Genomic DNA, 21,157 nt, shown 5'->3' with positions numbered 1-21,157 from the left:
CCTCCCTTAGAAAAGCAAATTAAAGGGGAAATGTGCTTTCTTAAACTCCGATAAAGGGCATATTTACTCCCTGCATTATATACGCTTTTAAGCAAATGAGTTTAACTCAAAATGAAAATGGCCGCTTTTCTCTGAAACGCTTTGTGAGTAAGATTGCGTGCGCTGATTAGAATTCACCGGAGTATGCACTTCCCCTGGGATTAAAGCTGACTACGGCCGTAGCATCTTTCATATACTTTTATTAAATGGAAATAAACTTTACAGTATTTTAATCACTGTTATTTCTTTGAGCTGAATGTAGCTGTTCTTGGCTGGATCTTAACTGCAATATCATTTGGCTATGTTGTGCAAACTGGCATCTGTCCATTTCTAGGATCAAAGCAGTACCATTCAAGGGAGTACATCAAAAGAATTTCTTAGGAGCTACTCATGCTATGTCCCTATAGACTTTTTAATTTAGATTTATATAAATTAAATATGGCACACTACAGTAACAGCCTAGCAAAATAAGCGAACCTAATGTAGGAATGTATCTGTTGGCTGTCTTTCAGTATTTCATATTTGAAATGATATATCTCTGTATCAGCTCCAGTAACCCATCATTTGTTTAACGTATTGATCTTAAAAATAAATACGTCTGCTGTTTTTGTGGTTAAGTGCTGCCTTTAATCTGACCCCTTGGCAGCAACACTGTTGACGGGTGAATCACCCGATTGAAACAAAATGGCGTGTGGAGTGTGGTTTCCACAGTGGATATTCTCTGTACTTGTGTTGACTGTTTACTGCAGCTATACTCTGACCTCACCTTCGCCGTCTTATATATTTCCAGGGCCGGACTCACAGCAGTCGGAGAGTTACACAAATACAAGCAAACATTACAAGCACACACCAGCTATAGGTTTGTGAGGTTAACACCTATTGCTTTGAAAGTGTATTGATGATGGAAAATAGTTGCTGAGACTATTGAAGTTCCTGATAATGAGTAACGAGCAGGATAATGCAACAGGAAGGTGGGGGAGAGAGACAGAGAGAGAGAGAGAAGCAGAAACCTGTTTCTCGATTGACAAGCCATTGATTCCAAATGACTTCAAATTTAATGGTAAGTTAGCATAAAAAGGGATGGGACGTTAACCAGTGAACAGGTGAGCGTAGCTCTTTGTTGCATGGGTTCTTGAGATAATTCCTGCACAGATCGTGTCGCCCCTGCCCCCATCCCCGACACGCCCCCACCCCCCACCCCCTCGTGACTCCCCTTTCTGGCGCTCAGTGTTTTTGTGACTCACAAACCCAAAAGCACAATTAGCCATCATGTCTCTCCGTGCCATAGACTTTTCCTGCATTCTTTATACGTGCACTTTGTAAATCCATGTATGTCGGAAGTTGTTTTATTTTTTGTCTTAAATCTTTTCAACATAATTGCAGTTTTATTTTGTGGTCAAATGGATGCATAGGTTCCAGACCAAGTTTGATCATTGTGTATGTTTTTCATCTACAGTACTTGAGTTTCGCTTTGGGAAGAAAATAAAATGTTAATATTGATATGTTTTTTTAACTAGGAGAATCAGTGATATGGTTTTTAGATTTACTGGGGATTAAGTAGAGAGGAACAGAGATGTCTTACAGGCAGTAGTAATGTTATAATGGCACACTCTATGGCAGTGTTTCTCAGCCCTGGTCCTGGGGACCCACTGCCCTGCATGTTTTAGATGTCGCCCTGCTCCAACACACCTGATTCAAATGAATGGGTCGTTATCAGGCATCTGCAGAGCTTGATGACGACCCATTCATTTGAATCAGGTGTGTTGGAGCAGGGAAACATCTAAAACATGCAGGGCAGTGGGTCCCCAGGACCAGGGTCAAGAAACTGCTCTATGGCCTAATGAAGGGGAAGTTTGAAGAGCAGGGTTGAGACTGAGGGCACCGGCCCTTCCTCCTGTTTCCTCTAACTCAGTGCAGTCTCTCGCTTGCCTTCCAGGGGCGCAGGTTGATGACAACGTCCCCCGGCGCTCCGGGCATCGCATTGTGGTGCCCCCCGGTGGCCGCTCCAACATCACCAGCCTTGGTTGAGCTCCTGCTCTGGCGAACCGTCTCCGAGCGACAGATCAACGAGAGAAAGCGTGGCCAACTCGTTTCTGTCTCCATGTTTGTCCATGACCAGCCCCCTGTTTTAAAACCTGTGGATCCGATTGGAGGAGTGACAGTAGTGTTATGTTATTTATTTTTTTGGTTTACAGGGTTTGAACATGATCACCACACCTCTGTAAACTCTCACGCCTTAGTTGATACAAGCATGGTGCTTCCCCTTTTAGTGGACAAACAAAAAGCTATATCAGTATTGTTTTTTGGTTTTTTTTGTAACTGGAAACTTGGTAATGTTGCACTTTTTCAGTGTGTGGTTGGATAGTTCGGTAGTTGCATGTTGCTATAAGTTTTTGTTGTGGATTTTTTCCCCCCAAGATAGAAACATTTGTCACTGAACTGAAATTCAAAGTGAGAACTCATATGCTTGAAAGAAAAACCAAGTAGTGGTACCATAGTAACAACAGACCATAATGGTCACCTGCAGTAACCTTGTCACGTTGTCGCGGTCACATGTATGATGCTCTTACTGTGATGACTGACAAGAACAACCCTCTTAGTGCTAATGCTCAAGTTAGGAAACTGTAGTGTCACTGACTTCATGCAAGCAAAAAGAAAACACTGTTAACGCAGAATGAATAAACAGATGCAGCCTGCTGATGGAACATCCGTCCACAGAAACATAGAGAAAGGGCTTTGGCCCTCCATTTTTTCTATAAGGTTAGCCAGGCAGTGCTATGATTCCTTTTTTAAACAAGTTTTTATTTCCGATCTCATTTATAAGGACATTGTTTTATTATCTGTTGTCTAGTGAATTAAAAATGAATACTTCCATAATTGTGAAATAAAATGGGAAAAGGCAGACTGTCTGCAAGTTGTTATTTTACCACTGAAGTGAGGCGTTGGGTGTGTCGCTGTTCCTCTAGGCCTTCAGGGGGCGCTATTGGAAGAGTTTAAACTCATTTGAGAACATACTCCTTGAGGTAATTACTTTTATATTCAGTTTTTTTGGCAGGCTTCCTGTTCAACATATTACAAGGATTATTAAAATATATTCTGAAGTCCACAACTTGTATAATTTATACTCTTATACTGCAGAAGATATTCTCCTTAGCAAGAGCACAGACAAACATTCTCTCTGCTCCAAAACACAATGTCAGGCCACTGCTTCTCCTCACTCCACTGTCACTCACTACATTTGAGTCTTCTGAGATTTTTTGTAGCTTTTGCAAGCAGACTGTGTGCACCTAATTGGCCAGAGGGGGTCGCTGTTGTACAGCGAGAGGTCCTGCCACCAGTTGTCATCATTCATTGTTTGCTCAGAAGTTCTTATTCAGGGTAACCTGCATATAATATGTTTAGACAGCTAGGCATTTGCTAATATAATCCATGTTAACCCAGATGAAATCTGCAAGACTCCACCAGGGAACCAAACCTGAAATATTCACATTACAAACACGGGCTATACATTACTACCATGTCATATCAAATTGGCAGAATTGACTCAAAAGATATTGTCATCAATTATTAATGCAGACCATCTTTATCTGCCGTATTTATTTGAGCACGCTAAAGTAATGATATGCTAAAGTAAAGCATATCATTGTTCAAAGCTACTTGTTATTTTATGTGATCACTCTTCCAAAGTAAAGATTACAGAGCAGTTCTCAAGGAGTTCCAGACTCATAAAAACAAATACATCCGGGATTGTTTTCCTGATTTTATCCAGGCGTTCCCAAACTATGGCCACATCAGACCGAACAGAAGTTCCTGATCAACAAAGAATACCTCAGGAATTCATTTTTTGAAAAGCCAGCAAATTTCCCTTTTGATCCCGAGTCAGTACCACAGTGACATATCGCAGGAGTTTCCTTCAAGAAAAGGCTGATAATGGATACTGATGCATTCAAAAATCAACTGATGTGATGCCAAAATACATTTTAAAAATCTCTAGCAGTAATTAAAGCATTTTCCCACCATAATAAGCATTACATTATTCAATACACTGCGGTGTTCTATTTATATGTACGTGGTGGTAGACATGGAAAACATGAAGGCTGAACCTGTTTGTGTCTTCTGCGATTAATAATCCTTCCAGTTGAAGTAAGGATCTGCCATCACTTTACTGTGTACAATGCATTTCTTTTTTGCACTTAAAATTCAATAATATTGTAACAAAAACGTTTGGGACAAAGACATATTTTTATTGATTTGGCTCTGTACTCCGCAATTCACGCGTGGTTGAAGCTCACATTCTCAGCTTTTATTTACACATTTTGTTCCATCATGTAGAAATTACAGCACTTTTTTTATAAATAGTCCCCCCCATTTCAGGGTATTATAATGCTTGGGACAAATGGCTGTTTTTTCTGATTAGTCAAGTGTGTTCAATTGCTTCCTTAGTGCAGATATAAGAGAGCTTTCGGTATTCGGTTTTGATTCTAGCCTTTCGATTGCCTTTGTAATCTGTTATTGGCATTTGTCAACATGAGTTGTACCAATGAAAGCAGAATGCGTTATGAGGCTGAGAAATAAGAAAAAAAAAGTCATAGACATAGGCCAAATCTAACCAAAACCAACTGTTTGGAACATCATTAAGTAGAAAGACAGCCCTGGTGATTTCTTAAATAAAAGATGAAAATGTGCACGTCAACCACATGTTAAAACGCTTTATTAAAGCAAAATAAGCGGGTCGATTTGTTTTTACTTAAAAACCAGTCATCTTTCATTTGTGTCTACAAAGATTTAATGTGAACCGCAGTGCAATGTGAAGGCAGTTCATTAAAGGCAATCTAACAAAAAGGAATTAGCTGCTAATGGGTGAGCATCATTTGGCCTGCCTGGTTCCAAGAAAAAAACAGTCCAAACCCATTTCAGCATCATTAATCAAAAGTGCGCTCCCTGCCTACTCTATTTGTACGTCGTCAGCCACTGCTGATGTATTTGTAATCATCTGCAACAGCACAGTTTTTCATTGCACTGTCAAAGGGAAGTTTTACTGCACGGCCATTATGGCCTCTTCTCAAAGAGGAAACCACTGCTTACAGGCAGCAGCCCATGATACGCTAAATATTAACCTCAAATACATGGTACTTCATAATGGTATTTTAACTGATGTATTTATGTGAAAACATCTTGCTGTGACGTAATATGCAGTTTCTAATACTATGGCACATAGCAGCAGTGGAAACACATTAGCAGCACAAGGACAAGGACAGACCCACGGCCTTTTTCCTTCACTGAGAGGTCCAACAGAAACCATGTATAGTGAAAAACTTGCTGTTGTTAACATTTAGACCCCCGAAGATGTCTGCCAGGATGGTCTCCGACCAAAGGTGAAAGGACTAACAAATGTGTGTATATGCAGAATGTAACACATATAACCTGGAAGGCAACTTCCAAATCCAAACTGAGGAGCGGGTGGAGTCACTCCAGTTGTAGGAAACAGTCCCACAGCAACCTAATCTTCAGACCACTTCCAAGTGCCTGATGTTTTCCTGGCTTTCTCCATGTTATTTGGAAAACTGCTCTTAAAAACATGGTTTTAAAATAAGGAGAGGGTTTTTGTGTATGAAAAGGTCTCCCTCCTTTCTCTTACCTGGAAAGGGCCTTCGTACACGTGCAAACCAATAAATAAAAACAAACAAATGTTTCATGCCACAGCACCTCACCTGACCCTTGTGTTCGTATAAGAAAAAGGAGTTTGAACCCCCTGTACCAATATCACAGCTCTTTATTTACAGGCCTGCTGCGTGATACAGTGATCAATCTCGCATTTCTTTCCTCTTCTTTCTTTTCCCGGTCTCTTCCAGGAAATATCCTTGCTCATGTCTGGAGAGGGAGAGAGTGAGCGAGAGTGGGAAGAAGAGAACAATGAGAAATATCCCTTCTCAGGCTCAGCAGTGGTAGTGGAAAAGTCTGCATGTGTCCCATGACCCTGGGGAACACTATCAGAGCCTGCTGTGTAGTGTGGGAGTTGTATGTGAGTAACTGGTAAGCTGCAGGGTTGTAGTTACTAAGTAGAAAGTAGGTTTTTGATTGATGAGTACCTGGGATTTCCAGGGCTTTGGGGGACACAGTCGCTCTCTTTACTGACCCCAGTGTTCCTCTTACATTCATCCTGAGCTTCCTCGGCTGCAGAGACAGACAAACATTTCAGACAGAAATAATATAATATCAGTTAGACAGCCATATTGGATAGTAATAACCATGAGCAAGGCTGCTTCAGCTGAAGCTCCTCACCTGTCTGACTGTCCGCGTGTTCGGACTCCCTGCTGGCCAGGGGCACTCTGGCCAGAGTTGCCAGTCGAACCATGAAGGCTTCCTCTGCTTCCTGAAGGAAGAAGAACCCATTTCAACGCTTCAGTTTGGAACTAAAAACCCTAAGCCATCGACAGGAATCGCAGCCAGACAGCATAATGGTTTAGAATGAAGATTTGAACCAGCAGACTCCTAGAATCGAAAATAGACTGGCAGGCTTCTGATTGGCTCGGTCAGAAGAAAAATACTCAGCCACTGGCTCAGACTGTTGACCCAATCATAGACTGTATGCTAGACACATTTTTAATAAGAAGGATTCATATCATTGAGTTGAACAAGGGAACAAATGTTCTTTGTCGAGCAGTGTACCAGTGATGTGAGAGAATAACAAGGATCTACAGTCCTCCCATTTTAGAAGCATTTGCTCCTGAAAATTGTGTGTTGTATGCTGGAAAAAAACTGGAAAAACAATTTAGGGACACATCTACTAAATTGGAATTCATTAGTACGTTCCAACATTTATCAACTTAGGAAAATGTGTTAGCGCAGAGCCCTGAATAGTACAGTTAACTAATGATTCCATATGAAAGACAAAATTGGAAACCTCCCACCCTGTCAAAAAACAGAACAATGAACAGGCCAAACGATTAAGGTGACTGAGCCAGGGACAGGCAGAGACGGGGTTCTGTGATTTATGTCCCTCGTCAAACTTCAGGTTCCAGCGCATTGGCAATTAGTCAACGGCCCCCGAAAGCACGAGCCAACCGGCTCGCTGCGCCCGGCCAGATCCACGGGAACCGGTCGTAGCGCGAATCAAAGCCCTCCTGGAGCGTGAAGGAAGAAGGAGGCAGTGCGATCGGTGAACAATGACGGGGTTGGAGTGACCCATGCAGCTAAAGTGAAGCCGCTCAGCTCGACTCCTTCAGCTCTCAGCCGTAATCCAGGGAAGAATAAAAGCCATCGCACCAGGTTAAGAGGTTACAGACTCCCTCAGTTCGGGGGGGGGGGACTGTAATGAAGCCGGAGACCTTTTCTTTTCTTTTATTCGCCAACAGAACTGTTCTTGGCTCAGAGTTAAACGTTTCAAGGTCCACTAATTTGCAGGTGTGTAATGGACCTTCTAGCTTGGTGCTTTACCTGAAGCTGTAGTTTAAGATTCTCTTGCGCGCGGTGAAGGTCAGACTTCCTCTTCCTCAGTGTTTCATATGCTGCCTCGAGATCGACATCGTACTGGGCCAGGATCTTCCTCTTCTGCATTTCAACCCTTTCAGATTTGGAATAAACTGTCGTTTATACTCATTCAAGCTTTAGACAGTTTAGGTAACAGTTTGGTTATATACTGCAAATACAGTTGGTAAATAACACAGCCTATGTAAGCTAATGCTATTTTTGTTTATAATTCTAAAAGTAACTGTCTGGGCTATGTGTGCATACTTAATGATGGCAGAAGGGCTGTGTGGCTATATTATAATATATGACAAAATAAAGCAGTAAGAGGTTTCCACAGATAAAATTGGATTCTGGCTGATGGGAACAGTCGTCTGCATAGACGGATGTTATGAGACCCTGGTACCTCTGGTGAAACTCTCTGGATGTGGGCTTCCTCTCCCAATTGGCCAGTTCCTTCTGCAGGGCTCTGTACAGCAGGCTCCGCCCACCCGCCCTGTCGCACTCTCCTGAGGAGACAGAGAAACGTCACCTGCTCACCAAAACCTACAGCAGCAGCTCACACTTATGCACCGTGACAGCTACACACTAGCGCTGCCGCCCTTGGTTGTCTGTGTCAGTAAAGCTGGCTTGCTTCTTGCAGAGTTGTTTGATAAAACAACTGTAAAAAATCTAGCGTGGAATCTAGCGTGTGATTAAAATGGATGAAACATCAGTGTATGTTCACCTTCAACGACTGTATCTCTCCTCTTATACTACATTATTTATTTGCTTTGCAGACCCCCTGGATATTCACAGAAGCAATCTTGGGTAATCTGAGGTACCACGCCTAAGGCTGCAACAGAACTGCAAATAAATGTAACCCTAAGAATCTCCTTATTAACTGCATAATTCTTCCACTGTGAAGTGCTATAATAACACTGATCACAGATCAGCTCCAATGCCCTGACAAGGACTAAAGTGTAACTGATCCCAGGTCAGTTCCAAAGCTCTGATAAGGACTAAAGCATAACTAATCTCAGATCAGTTCCAATGTTCTGATAAGGACTAGATCACATTTCATCCCAGTCCAGTTCCAATGCTCTGATAAGTACTACAGTATAACTGATCCCAGATCAGTTACAATGCTGATCCTAAATTACCTCCGGTGCTCTCCAGGTTGAGCTGAGGGTCCTGCTGCTGGGCCTTGGTGATGCCCTGGATCTGGGTGTAGTAGTCCTGGATGAGGGCACTGACGGACCCTCGCGTGACATACACGCTTTCTGAGGCCGCCTCCACCAGGGGGAGCTGCAGGGAGACGATACCGTTAGCGCTACTGCTGTTCAGCATTCTGTGCTCATGACAACACAACAGGAATCGATAAATTCCTTGTCTCAAAACAGACATACTTGTGGAAAAAACAAAGCCAGCGATCACAATTTTTCCACTTAACAGCTGGAGAAGAGCACCATCGCCTAGCATTCTCTGTCTTTAAATGAGAAACAAATGTGACCACATATTAGCAGGTGATACCATTATTAATCCAAATGAGGTGTTTATTCACATAATTAAGATACAAAGTTTAATGAGCAAATGGGACGTTCCTGTCATGGAGAACTGTAAGGAAAAAACAACATTGTGATAGCTGCAGCGTGATACATATTATAAACATTTAGAATGTACATTATGAATTTAATGCAAAACTTCATGCATTTGATTTCAATTGTACAGAAATGCTCCAGAGCATCCAATATACTCACTGACTAAAAACAGTATGAAATGGCTTGATAATAAAATTGCAAACATTACTCAGTACTGTCACTCTGTTTTGTGTAAAATATATACCTTTATTACATTCTTTTTTCATGCAGGGTTCCAAACCCATAGTACTGAGTTTTTTCCCTTATTACCTTCCTGCTGTCCTGTGGGTGGGGCTGAGTGGAAGGCTGCATGTCGCCCTGCCGATGAATACTGTGGGCGAGGGTGTGGCCCATCAGAAGCTGGGCGTGTTCCTGCAGAAGCTCCGCGCCAGTGTCCAGCTCTGAGAGGAACTCCTGGTGAAAGCCCTGACCAATGAGATGAGCCTCTGGCCCCAGGCGCCTTTCAGCCTCACTGGCAGGACAGTCCTGCAGGAACATGGGAAACAGGAGGAGGAAAAGTAAATTCCATATTAGGCTAGCTGATACAGTACCTGAAGAATAGCACTGGGAGTCAGGCTAAGAGTGTGCTAGCTGGTAGAGTACCTTAAGAATAGCACTGGGAGTCAGGCTAGGAGTGTGTTGGTTGGTACAGAACCTTATGAATAGCTAAGATTCAGGCTAGGAATATGCTGGCTGGTACAGTACCTTATAAATAGCTCTGGGAGTCAGGCTAGGGGTGTGTTGGCTAGCACAGTACCTTATGAATAGCACTGGGAGTCAGGCTAGGAGTATGCTAGCTGGTACAGTACCTTATAAATAGCTCTGGGAGTCAGGCTAGGAGTGTGTTGGCTAGCACAGTACCTTATGAATAGCACTGGGAGTCAGGCTAGGAGTATGCTAGCTGGTACAGTACCTTATGAATAGCTCTGGGACTCAGGCTAGGAGTGTGCTGGGTCTTGCTGCAGTCCTCCAGCTCCACCACCTTTGAGTCGCTGAGGGAGGGCATCTTCAGCCTGGAAAGCCTCATCTCCTTCAGGGCCCTCAGGGTGAAATGACGAGCCATAAACAGCCTCTGCACTGCTGCCAGGAGGAGGCGATGTTTCTCCTCCATTAGGCTATCCACACTACAGAGAGATACAACAGGATCAATCAATTCATCCATCTAAGTTTTCACTCAATGTAATCTATATCCTTTCATCCAAGTCATTTTAACATGCAGTTCCACTATCTGTCCAGCAGAGGTCTCCAGGTCTCTTTGGGGGAAGACCACAAGCGCTGTTATTCTGTTTATGTACTCATCAGGTACCGCTGACCTTTCCTGCAAGTCTTTCTGCTTCACTGACATCCCCCTGAGGATTTTCAGCTGTTGATCACACATATGCCTCAGACTGGCTGTGACCAGTGCTTCCTCTTCCAGCCATACCTACAGAAAGAAGAAATGCATTAAGAATATGTATGCCAGGGCTGCCCAACCCTGTTCCTGGAGAACTACTGTCCTGTAGGCTTTCAATCCAGCCCTAAAAAGCACACCTCTTTCAACAGCTAGAGATCTTGTTGAGCTGCTAATTAGTAGAATCAAGTGTGCCAAATTATGGTTGAAATGAAAACCGATACGATGGTAGATCTCCAGCAACAGGGCTGGACAGCCCTGATATACACTGGTACACACATAGAATATGCTTATTTACTGCAAGCCAATATTAAGATCCATCCATTATAAATATCAAGGGATTCATTCATCATTCCCTCTGTGAACTGGCTCAAACCACTACTGTACACTAATCTAAACTCGCCTGGTGTTATATAGAATACCGTGTGTGTGTGTGTGCATGCGTGCAGATGTGTAAGCAGATGTAGGCGTAGGTGTAACAACGTGTTCATATTATCACAATGGCGAAGCAAAAGGAAAGTTCCATTTATCACTTTGTCCTGCTCCCTCTCATCCTCGTCTGTCTACCTGTCTGTCCAGGTCCAGCTGCTCCTGCAGCGCCTGCAGGTTCTGTTTGGCCGCGGTCTCCTCTCTCTGCAGCTGAGCGCTCAGGTCGCGGTCGGCCTCCCGCCTCAGCCGGTCGCACCCGTCCGCGGTCAGCTGCGTCTGCGCGGGCAGCGCGGTCAGGAACAGGTCCTTGACCCGGTCCGCCAGCTTCTCCGACCAGGAGGAGTGGACCCTCTGGAGAAAGCCAGCGGTGAAATGCTTTCCCCCTCCCCCCCTTCCCACCACCCACGGCTCACATCTCACTTCAATTACACCCATCTCACAGCACAGTGGAGAGAAAGCGCAGACTGTTAAAGGTCGGCTTTAGTTCAGGCAGCCAATTTCATAGCTGAGATCGGCCTTTTAAACTCTATTTCTGATGCATTTTACACACAGACACAAACACAGAAACACACACACACACACACGTACACACACACATGCACACACAGACACACACACACACACAAGCACACACACATGCACGCACGCACACACACGTACACACACACATGCACACACACAGACACACACACAGACACACACAGACACACACACACACACACGTACACAGACGCACACACACTCCGCTGTTCACCTTCCACAGCTCACACACAGCCTCCGTCACACTCCATTCCTGCTGCTCCTCCAGATCACTGCTCTGCTTCTTCTGTTTCTCCAGAACCTCATAGTACACCTTCAGAGAGAGAGAGAGAGAGAGAGAGAGGGAGATGGAATGAGATAGAGACAGGGGAGAGAGACTAAGGGAAAATATACTCCTTCCCCCTTCTCACAGAGATACAGTATTGGGAGATAACTAGCTTTTAACTGTGTTTCTACCAAAGGCTATACCAGACAATGAAGGGCTTGGGTGCCCATGGAAGGAATCCATATTTCAATGGAACTTCTCTTTTTAGGACTCCTATCCACAGATTACTATGCTCTGTAATTGATGACAGTTGAAAACTACAGCACTGAGAGGAACACAGACCTTCACAAACTCCGGAGGGTCCCTAAGATGCTGCGCATTGTCCAGAGCGCGGCCTCTCTCTTTAGCCTGGCTCTTCATTAGCTTCTTCTTCTTCACATCGGCCTTCCTGTACATCTCGCTAACCAGCTCCTTTGTCTGCTTCATGCATTCTGCGCACGGCACAAAGGAGATAAACAATGCCTTGTCATGTAATGCAATCTGACAAGTAAAACTGCAAGGGAAAAATACAATTTCACAGTACAATCTGTTCTTTCTGATTTTAGCAGTGCTGCCTGGGATTAATTGGGAAAAATGCAAATGGCTGTGCGTTCGTCTGCATCGCTCAGTAACGAACCACAGTGTACATCTGTAGAGCCATGTTGAGCTGTAATCACGATAGGGGTGTGGAACAGTGGCCAGAGCAGCAGTTTGGATCAGTGGTCAGAACAGTCCTAGCTACACTGCAAAATACATTACAGTCTAATCCCTCTCACCCTGTTGACAGCACTACACACTATTCTCTCTGCTCCCTCCTGTCTTTAACCCTATACATGTCCACCATGCTGTCATACTATGCACTCCTTCCTCTGTTTGATCATATATTTTTCCCCTTCTAACACCCTATATGCCCCACTCTCCTCTATAACACTCTATATGCCCCACTCTCCTCTATAACACCCTATACCACAGAGATACTCAAATCCTGCCCTCTAGGCCACTAATACTGCTGGTTTTCATTACTTTCCTCAAATCAGGACTGATTTAAACCTGGGACACCAGGTGAGTTAAATCTCTGGCCTATCAGTGCCATTAATTCATCAATGAACTATCAGACAGAAAAAAATCAGTACTACTGGCCTTGAGGGCCAGGTTTGAGCACCCCTGCTGCACCGCCTCCCTCCCCCTCTCTGCCCCGCCCCTCACCCTCGCCGCAGTGCTGCAGCTCCTCTTTCAGCGCGCTCTGGAGCTCAGACAGCATCCTCTCCATGTGGCTGAAGCTGAGCTGGCCGTCGCTGGTCAGCTGCTCCAGGGCCTTGGCCACGAGCCTCAGCCTGCACACGGCCTCCTGCCTGAGCAGGGCGGGCCGGGACTGGAGCCACGCCCTCAGCTCCTCCCACCACAGGAACTTCTCCTGAGTGTTCTGCAGAGAGACGCACACCAGAGACCGCTCGCCACACGTTCTGGCTTCCAACTCCTATCCTGAACCCACAACGGACCTTGCTTCAAAAATGCAAAATGTTCTATGTTACACAAATGCAAGAAGTTAAGGCTTTTTGTCTCCTAAGAACATAAGATGAAATATAAAATATAATATTTTAACATCACATTATCCTTGGCAGTTGTTTATTCTTAATACACTAATGGAACTCTTCTTAATGTTCAGGGGAACGTCCCTCAGCACTTATTTAACTCTTTAATGTGCAAGATCACAAATTTGTGATTAGAATGTTCTTACGGGAACATTCAAATGCCGATGTAACAATCACTACGGGTAACTGAACGCAATGGAGTTCCAGAACACTGAATTTTGAAAAAAAAAAAAAAACATTACAAAATACCTGCCATTCAAAGGGCTAATAAAGCTCCATATTCTCTCCTCTGTCTCTCTTACCCTGGTATCAGAGATCTGGAGCTCAGCCAGCTGAGTCTCCACCTGCAGGAGGCTGTGGATGAGGCTACGGGTCGTTTCCCGCACCACCTCCCCCGAGAGCGCGCCGGGTCTGCTGCGCAGGTGGAGGCAAAGCCTCTCCACCTGCCTGCTGAACCCCATCACCTGTACAGGGAGAAGCGCAGAGCTCAACATTCACACCCATGAACAGAAAATATGATTTAACACATCCACCTGTCAATAGGAAACCATGCAACATTCACTCGTCAAAGCATCACTATCTACCTACACAAACTATTTCACACCTCTTCTGGTCTATGCCACACTGTGAACAAGGGTTAGCAACCCCGGTTCTGGACAGCCATAGAGTAAACTTGCTTTTGTTGTCGCTACTCAGCACTTAATTGACCGTTTGAAGGAGTTCATTTCACAGATATCTCCCGTTACTTGGTTACCAAGGGGAAAACAAAACCCAGTGAACCCCGCAGGTCTCCAGCACCAGAGTTTTCAGACCCCTGTTACAACATATCCACGTGTCTATCTATCTACCGTTATATCTGTTATGAAAAAAAATGATACCATCTCCAGACGTCTGCTGAATCCCAACACCTCGGGAGAGAGTCGCAATGCTACACATGGGCCTAATGCTGTTTTGTAACAACCATCCATCTGCACAACTATGTATCATTTCTGCCTGCATCCACAACCCCACTTTAATTCACAAACCCCCCACGTCTGTCGAGACCAATGTATTGTGAGCAGACGGGCTGTCACATTGTCCATCAGCCAGCTCCATTCAGTTTTCGCAACGAGAACAAGGCTGAGTGAGAGGAGCAGCTGCGCCAGTATCGCAAGCTAACTGCGCTTTCATTACGCCCGTTAAATCAACAATTAAGACGTACGGCGCACCGCACGCGCTGAGGCAGAAACGAGCAAAGCGCTTCAGAGGAGGGCTCGGAATAATGTCGCTTTCTTTTAGTGTTTATCCCTGCCATTATACAAACGATCTCCCGTGGGTGTTGCAGGCTGCCATCTGATAAGGTGCATTTTCTCATTTTTGAAACCTCTGCGTGTGAGGGAAGAGACCAGAGACTGCACACACTGAATCCTTCGCCGCTGTTCCGCTTTCCTATTCGTACTCATCAGTCAGCAGGAAATCCAGGAATGTGATTACGAGAAGACATATTTGGACGTTCCTGCACCTCACGTTCATAAGACAGTATGAGCCAATGTTATCTGCCGAACACCACAATATTAAATTAATACTTCACTGCGCGCTATGCTATCAGACCCGGGTTGTGCTGTGCTGTTTGGCTGCGATGCATGTTATGACACATGGTCGTATGAGTGCGACACAACTTTTATTAAAAACATTAGATCTCACTGTCAACAAGATCTATCTTTCTACCTAGTCCACATTTTGTTATGTGTGTATAGCAGCTCAAACCATTTGAAGTCCGTGCTCAAGTCTATCCTTCCCAGCTCTTTCAATCTCTTCCAGAGTGCAGTAGATTGAATTTGGGTCCTCCTTTCTCTCAGAGTTAAACAGCTTCACTGATAGCTCTTTCTTCAAGTCCTGCAGCTCCTGTAGGCAAATATGAACATAAGACCAAGCACACTGCTTAGGCAACACACATTCTGTCTCTGAGTTAGCATTTAACCAATTTTTACACTGAATATAGTGAGTTAAATATTCAACTGTTCTAAGTAAACTACTAGTGATACAGGCCAATATGCCTACAATAAATAAGTAAATGTACACTATAAAAATGTGTCACATACCCTTTCTTGTATCAGAAGAACTTTACTGTAGAAAGCGGAGTCAATTTTCTCCTTGCGAAAACACTCATCGAAAAGAATTCTGAGAATCTGGAGAAAGAACTGGAGAAGAAAAGATGTGTCACATACTAAATAATACCTGCAAAACATGGTATTACCTTGGATGCTTCACTTATTGCAGCCCTAGTTTAAATAGTACTATGTATCCTAACCCCGTACTTGTAGGGTTGCAAGGTCTCATATGAATGATCTTCAACTGCAGCCGTAAAATGATGAATAAAAACGCCTCTTTAAATGAAATGCTCAAGGCACATATTCTTCCCTTAAGGTTATTTTGAAGAAAGCTCAGTTCAAAAACACAATTCAAGGTAACCCAGATCACTTACTGAGCTCCTATTGTACTGGCCTTCAATTTTCACTGTGTAAAATGTAGTTAATGTGAGGATGCTTAAGGGCTGCTCTGATATATAATTGAACTGGGCTGATGGATGGGTAAGTGAGGATTTTCCTGTTGAGAACATAACATTCCTGTAATTTCTACCATGTCACTACGCCTGGTTTCAGGCTGAGAAATTCCTTTCATAGATAAATAAGTGATGTCACACCTACCACATGCTTCTCTTCCTGCAGGTTGGAACACAGGTGCTGGAAGTTTTGGAGACCCAAACAGTAGAGACTGATCCGGCCCTCGAACCTACAACAGCAAATCCCAGAAAATAAGGTAAAGGAACAATGCATTCATCCCAGAATGAAAACACAAAAGACAAGGGTAGTCAGCAGTGTGTGTGTGTGTGTGTGTTTGTGTATTGCATGCATCTGCTACACCCTGATACTTATTTCCATTCATTTTGGCAGAATCCCTTATCCCAGTTAACTTGACTACATAGTGTTTGCTTTACATGTTACCCTGAAAACTCGTGGATATTTACTGAAGTGAGGACCTTTCTCAGGGATACAATAGCAGGCACAGACTGGACTTACAGTAATACTGTAAGCAGTCAGGCCAGTTTCACAGAGATAAAACTGCAAGGTAGTTACAAGCTACATTTCTTAACCAAGCTGCCAAACCGAATCTGTACTGTCAAGATTGAATTCATTGAATGCTCGCAGTAAAACTGATGAATGACTGTTTTGGTAAAAGCAGACAGGCTGAACCACTGAGAGGGGAACTCTAAATGTGTCCTTTCCACAGGACAGAGAAAGCAAATTGAACAGCTATTTCAAACAAGACAGTACAAGTGTGGAAAACAAAAAAAGTTCACTAATGACCTCATTCATCTTCTGAACTTTCCTTTGCCAATCAGCACTCCTTTGCAGGCAAAAGGCTGAAAATGGCAGATTTGGGAAACTGAAAACAAGAATACTTTCTTCTCATGGCCAAAGACTCCCGTGTAATCAAGTGATCTTTTTAAAGCGTTATATCATGCACAGAAAACCAAAGGAAACAAATGTGATTACATTAAGTCTATTTTAATCAGTTGAGATTTGAAATTAAGTTATTCCAGGAGAATTCTCAAAAATTCCAAGCTAAATCTCAAAGAATAGTACTAGAACATTATGCTGAGTTCAAAAGGATATTTGTAAAGAAATGCTTATCTTAAAATGCAAGCAGTTTCAGGCTGTCACTAGATCGAGGGGAGAAACAATATTTGAAGGTAGGGTTAGAGGATTTGTGTCAGCCATTTTACAGCTGCTGTCAGCGCTTCTTCATTGGCCATGTTTGATGTTTTGTGTTTGAAGAACTGTGTTGACTGCAGGCAGTGGTGTTTGGTAGAATTGTTGCACGCTTTAAGGTGGTATTTCCAGTGTCCATCACCTACACAGTAGTGTGTACAGTCCCCTAATGGCCATGTTTGAATGCAGTTGATACATACTTTGCTTAAATGCAATGTGTACCATCCCGTGGCAGTTATATTTAAAGGGTGTGTACACAGTTCTGTGATGCCCAGAGTTTCCTACCCTGTTTAAAGGTGGCTGTACGTCTCTGAACTCACCCTGCACAAGTAAACGTCTCAGGGAAATGGCTGACTCTGATGAACCTCTCGTTCTGGAAGGTGTTGGGGATCGGGGACGAGGTGACAAACTGGCTGCTGTCCTCGTCATTTTCCTGGCTGAGCGAGTCCAGGCTGGAGGAGGAGGATGACTCCGGGTTGGGGAGCATGGCCAGCCTGGAGTTCTCATGGAGAGAGGGATTGGAGGCTCCATCTGCCAGAGGCTAATGACGAACACAGAAACAACGATTCAGCAACCATCAAGGAATGAAATACCTGACTGTTTTTTATCTCTCCTAGGCAAAATTCTCAATGCTAAACCAACGTTAGCGGAGTTTATATGAGTGTACGTGCACTTCATACAAGTTGAGTAAAAGTTCAGTTTATTTTACACTGAGAATTGCATGTGCTTTAGAGGAAGCTGCTGAAGAAAGCTTTTGCTCAGCTGTTATGCCCACCTGTCTAGGGGGTTATGACTGCGTTTCTGAAAGCAGCTGCAGAATAGAAATCGCCCAAGCAAATATACCGGGGCACTCACCGCCATCTGCTCGGCCTTGACCGATCCAAGAGCCTGTTCAGTAGTGAACAGCCCAGTCATGTGTGACTACAGTTTGGTTAAAATCTCTATCATCAAGTATGGTGTTGTGCAAAATTGAGAAAGGTGGAAAGCAAGGGAAAAGGGGTGGACATGACGAAATAGATTGTGCGGAGTAGGTCCAGGGGAGGTCCACAGATCAAAAACTTCATACAGAATTTGAGTGAACTTCACAAAATTTTGCTGGTTGGTCCTTTTGTGGGATTTTATCCCAATATCTGGTGTGCCTTTGTAGTACAGCAGTGGTGTCAAACTCGTGCCATGGAGGGCCGTGTGTATGCAGGTTTTCATTCCAGCCTCAGCTCTGTATAATAGTAATTATTCTGAATTAGGATGCAGTTGTGCACAATGTGACCCATGTTAGTGACCCGCATGCAAATAAAAATTTCTATAGTCTGTGGGTTCAATGCTTAACGATGGTGAATGAGTAATTGATCATTAGCAGCATAATTGGTGGAATGAAAACCTCATAACACGCCTCCATGCACGAGTTGACACCTGTAGTACAGCGAACATGGTATAGGATTTAAGAGACAAAATCTTTCGACGCCCCACCCCACCACCACTTTCCCCCCAGGACATGGGGTGGGCAATTCTGCATAATATATTTTCAAAAATGGACTTACTCTGTATCGCTGGTTGATTGGGTAAACAACCTTGGCCTTCAATGCAAACGCAGCAACATCACTGTTCATTGGCAGCTGTTTTCTTTCCTTATGACAGTGGAAGAGAAAATATGGTGAATGATGATATCCTGGCATTCTGAAATAATTACTCACTGCATTTTGACCTGAATTGCACAGTAATTGCATCTAAATTTTCTTAAGACTCTGGCAGAGCATTTTGCTGCAGGATAACGGCAGTGACCACTGTGCTGGCAGTACTTTGAGAAGGCAAAAATTAGGGTTGTGAGCTGAGCATTGCAGTCCCCCGACTTAAATTCCATTTTGAACCCTCTGAACCCAGAAAGGTAGCACTTTTTTTATAAACCACCCTTCACAAGAGCTATATGACTCCCCCTTAAGCACAACCTTAATAAGCATTAAAATTACAAATGCAAATAGAAATACGGTGTCGCGTCTTATGTCATGGTAATGTCACTTGCTTCATCAGTGGTGATATAAAAAACCTTACACTTAGTTATTGACATATACATCCACGAATGTTTACTGAGTTCTTATGAAGGTACTAGGTACCGCTTATGAAGGAGTTATACAGCTCTTATAAAGCACCTTCCATAGAAAATGTTATCTTAAGAAACTGCTCTGAAATTGAAACAAAGTGAAAGCTAGGGGCCCTAAGCTACCACTTAAACTGATGTGATTAAAGCTGTCTTTATAGCAAAAGGGTGATCTTGATTTTTAGTAAACTAATGATTAGCTGTTGGTACAGTATTCACTTATTACACAGGCAGTGCTATGTCACAAGGACTAAACTCGGTAGCACTGCAATGTGAGGCTCTTACAGGGTTAGTAATCTTTTAGCAGTGTGTTAATGTAGAGTTGGCTGCTTCTCTGTGGCATGGGGGCACAGTGTGGTCTCCAGCAGGTCTGCTCAAGACTCATTTCTAGTGTGATATAACACAAGAAAGAGGGTGTTGCTCCACATCCAGAGCACACTGCTTGTGAAATGCCACTAAATGACATACCCTTTCATTCAGTGCTGTGCTCTGGCCTGCCTTCTTTCCAACGCTCACAGAATCACTTTTATTGTCCTCTTGGTCCAAGTCATCCGCCTCAAACAGCTTTCTGGTGTCATAGCCCTGAAACTACATTCAAACAAATGCTCACATGATATGCAACTGTACAGCCAATCACGCTGAACTAGCATTACTGAATAGTTGCATGTAGTATATGACTCTCATTCAAAATCCACATTTATCTTAAGAAACTGAATCTAGTTATTTAACTGAGGATGTATGCTCAATCAGGTTTATGAGAAAAACGTGTCTGCAGATAGTGCCTTGACAATGAAATCAATATTTAACGCAGTCGGTATTTATTTCTGGGTGCATAGGGACACTTATGCAGGCTATATACATTGTGATTTTATATTGGAAAAAACAATGGACGCGTGCACTAAAATTGAAATAAGTATGTGTTTTAGATGTAGGCTATTGCTGGTAGGCCTACAGCATTTTTCCTGTTCTGATCCGGAACCTGAACGGCTAAACACCAATAAAATCCTTTTAATGGATGGTGCAAACTGTTTCACAGTGACAACTATTTAGTAGCCTATATTTCAGGAAGTTTCAAAATTATCGCAGTACTGCTTCTTATTAGATGAATAAAAGTTGCGTTTCAACTGATTGGAAACGCAATGCCGAATACATCCCCCTCCTTTACTATATAACATCACTGTACATGGATTTTAATAGGTAATTTTCTAATGCCAATTCGCGCTGAAAAGGAAGATCAAAAAGACCCTCTCATGTTTGTGTTATGCTATATCTATGAAGACCTCAAATTATTTCCATAAAAAGAGTGCATTAAGAAAATCTTTGTTTACATGTGGATCACTACGTAAAACACGTAACAGCCGCAAAGCCTACCTTTCGATTCAAAAGTACAGGCTTCAAGAAAAACACGTACAGCAGCGCTGCAGCGAAAATTCCGAAAAACACTCCGAACACAATGGCTACCGCCAGCAATCCTGGAAAAAGTTGTAAGGATTCGGAAATTTCGATCACTACCTCACCGGAGCATTCTGAAATACTGTCCACATCTGGCATGGCTATATATTTCCCGTGTTCATACGCAACATTTTTCAGCAGGCATTATTTACTTGGAAAACTGTTACAGTAGCCAATACGTAGGCAGCCCTTTCCATCCTCGAGTTATGACTCTCTTATAAAGACCAATTCAACTAGTTACTTATTCTAAAATAGCTATGTTGTAGAAGTCATTAATTAAGTTATATAATGCCAACATAAAAATGTTATTTAAGAAAACGATCTATCTATATCCAAATACTACACGAAACAAATTGACAGGACTGTTATTTCTTCCACAAATCCTCCTGAAACTACAATTACCAAATCAAGGAGCCAAAGGATTTTCCACAATCCAGAAGTCATTACAGACAGTATTGAAAACCAATAGAATCTCGTAATT

General features: G+C 43.3%; 2 protein-coding genes across 7 annotated transcripts in view; one reads left to right on the top strand and one right to left on the bottom strand.

The window, feature by feature from the left end:
• The window catches only part of crmp1 (collapsin response mediator protein 1), a 36,191-nt gene extending 33,250 nt beyond the window's left edge, over positions 1-2,941 (top strand). For 2 of the 6 annotated variants that reach the window (XM_064343570.1, XM_064343573.1), the window contains exon 14: positions 1,976-2,941. In XM_064343570.1, coding sequence (XP_064199640.1) covers positions 1,976-2,067 — 92 coding nt within the window. In that variant the 3' untranslated portion in view covers positions 2,068-2,941. Of the gene's footprint in view, positions 1-829; positions 899-1,006; positions 1,185-1,956 lie in introns of those variants that run through there. The other 4 variants (XM_064343567.1, XM_064343568.1, XM_064343572.1 and 1 more) reach the window with 4 other exon arrangements.
• A 2,853-nt stretch (positions 2,942-5,794) lies between these two features.
• Positions 5,795-21,095, bottom strand: LOC135259325 (evC complex member EVC). The gene is made up of 21 exons (XM_064343566.1): positions 20,596-21,095; positions 19,693-19,812; positions 18,671-18,757; positions 17,453-17,673; positions 16,068-16,152; positions 15,462-15,560; positions 15,127-15,264; positions 13,683-13,844; positions 12,995-13,211; positions 12,092-12,240; positions 11,699-11,797; positions 11,083-11,295; positions 10,439-10,548; positions 10,039-10,249; positions 9,396-9,611; positions 8,649-8,793; positions 7,913-8,015; positions 7,477-7,603; positions 6,322-6,412; positions 6,129-6,213; positions 5,795-5,910 (listed from the first exon to the last, which is right to left on the bottom strand). Exons 1-21 carry the CDS (start codon positions 20,773-20,775, stop codon positions 5,844-5,846), a joined length of 2,925 nt encoding a protein of 974 aa, XP_064199636.1. The 5' UTR covers positions 20,776-21,095; the 3' UTR covers positions 5,795-5,843.
• Positions 21,096-21,157: the final 62 nt, after the last annotated feature.

The sequence above is a fragment of the Anguilla rostrata genome, chromosome 7, assembly GCF_018555375.3.
Source record: "Anguilla rostrata isolate EN2019 chromosome 7, ASM1855537v3, whole genome shotgun sequence".
Classification (NCBI taxonomy): domain Eukaryota; kingdom Metazoa; phylum Chordata; class Actinopteri; order Anguilliformes; family Anguillidae; genus Anguilla; species Anguilla rostrata.
This window is presented reverse-complemented; position numbering and strand designations above follow the sequence as displayed.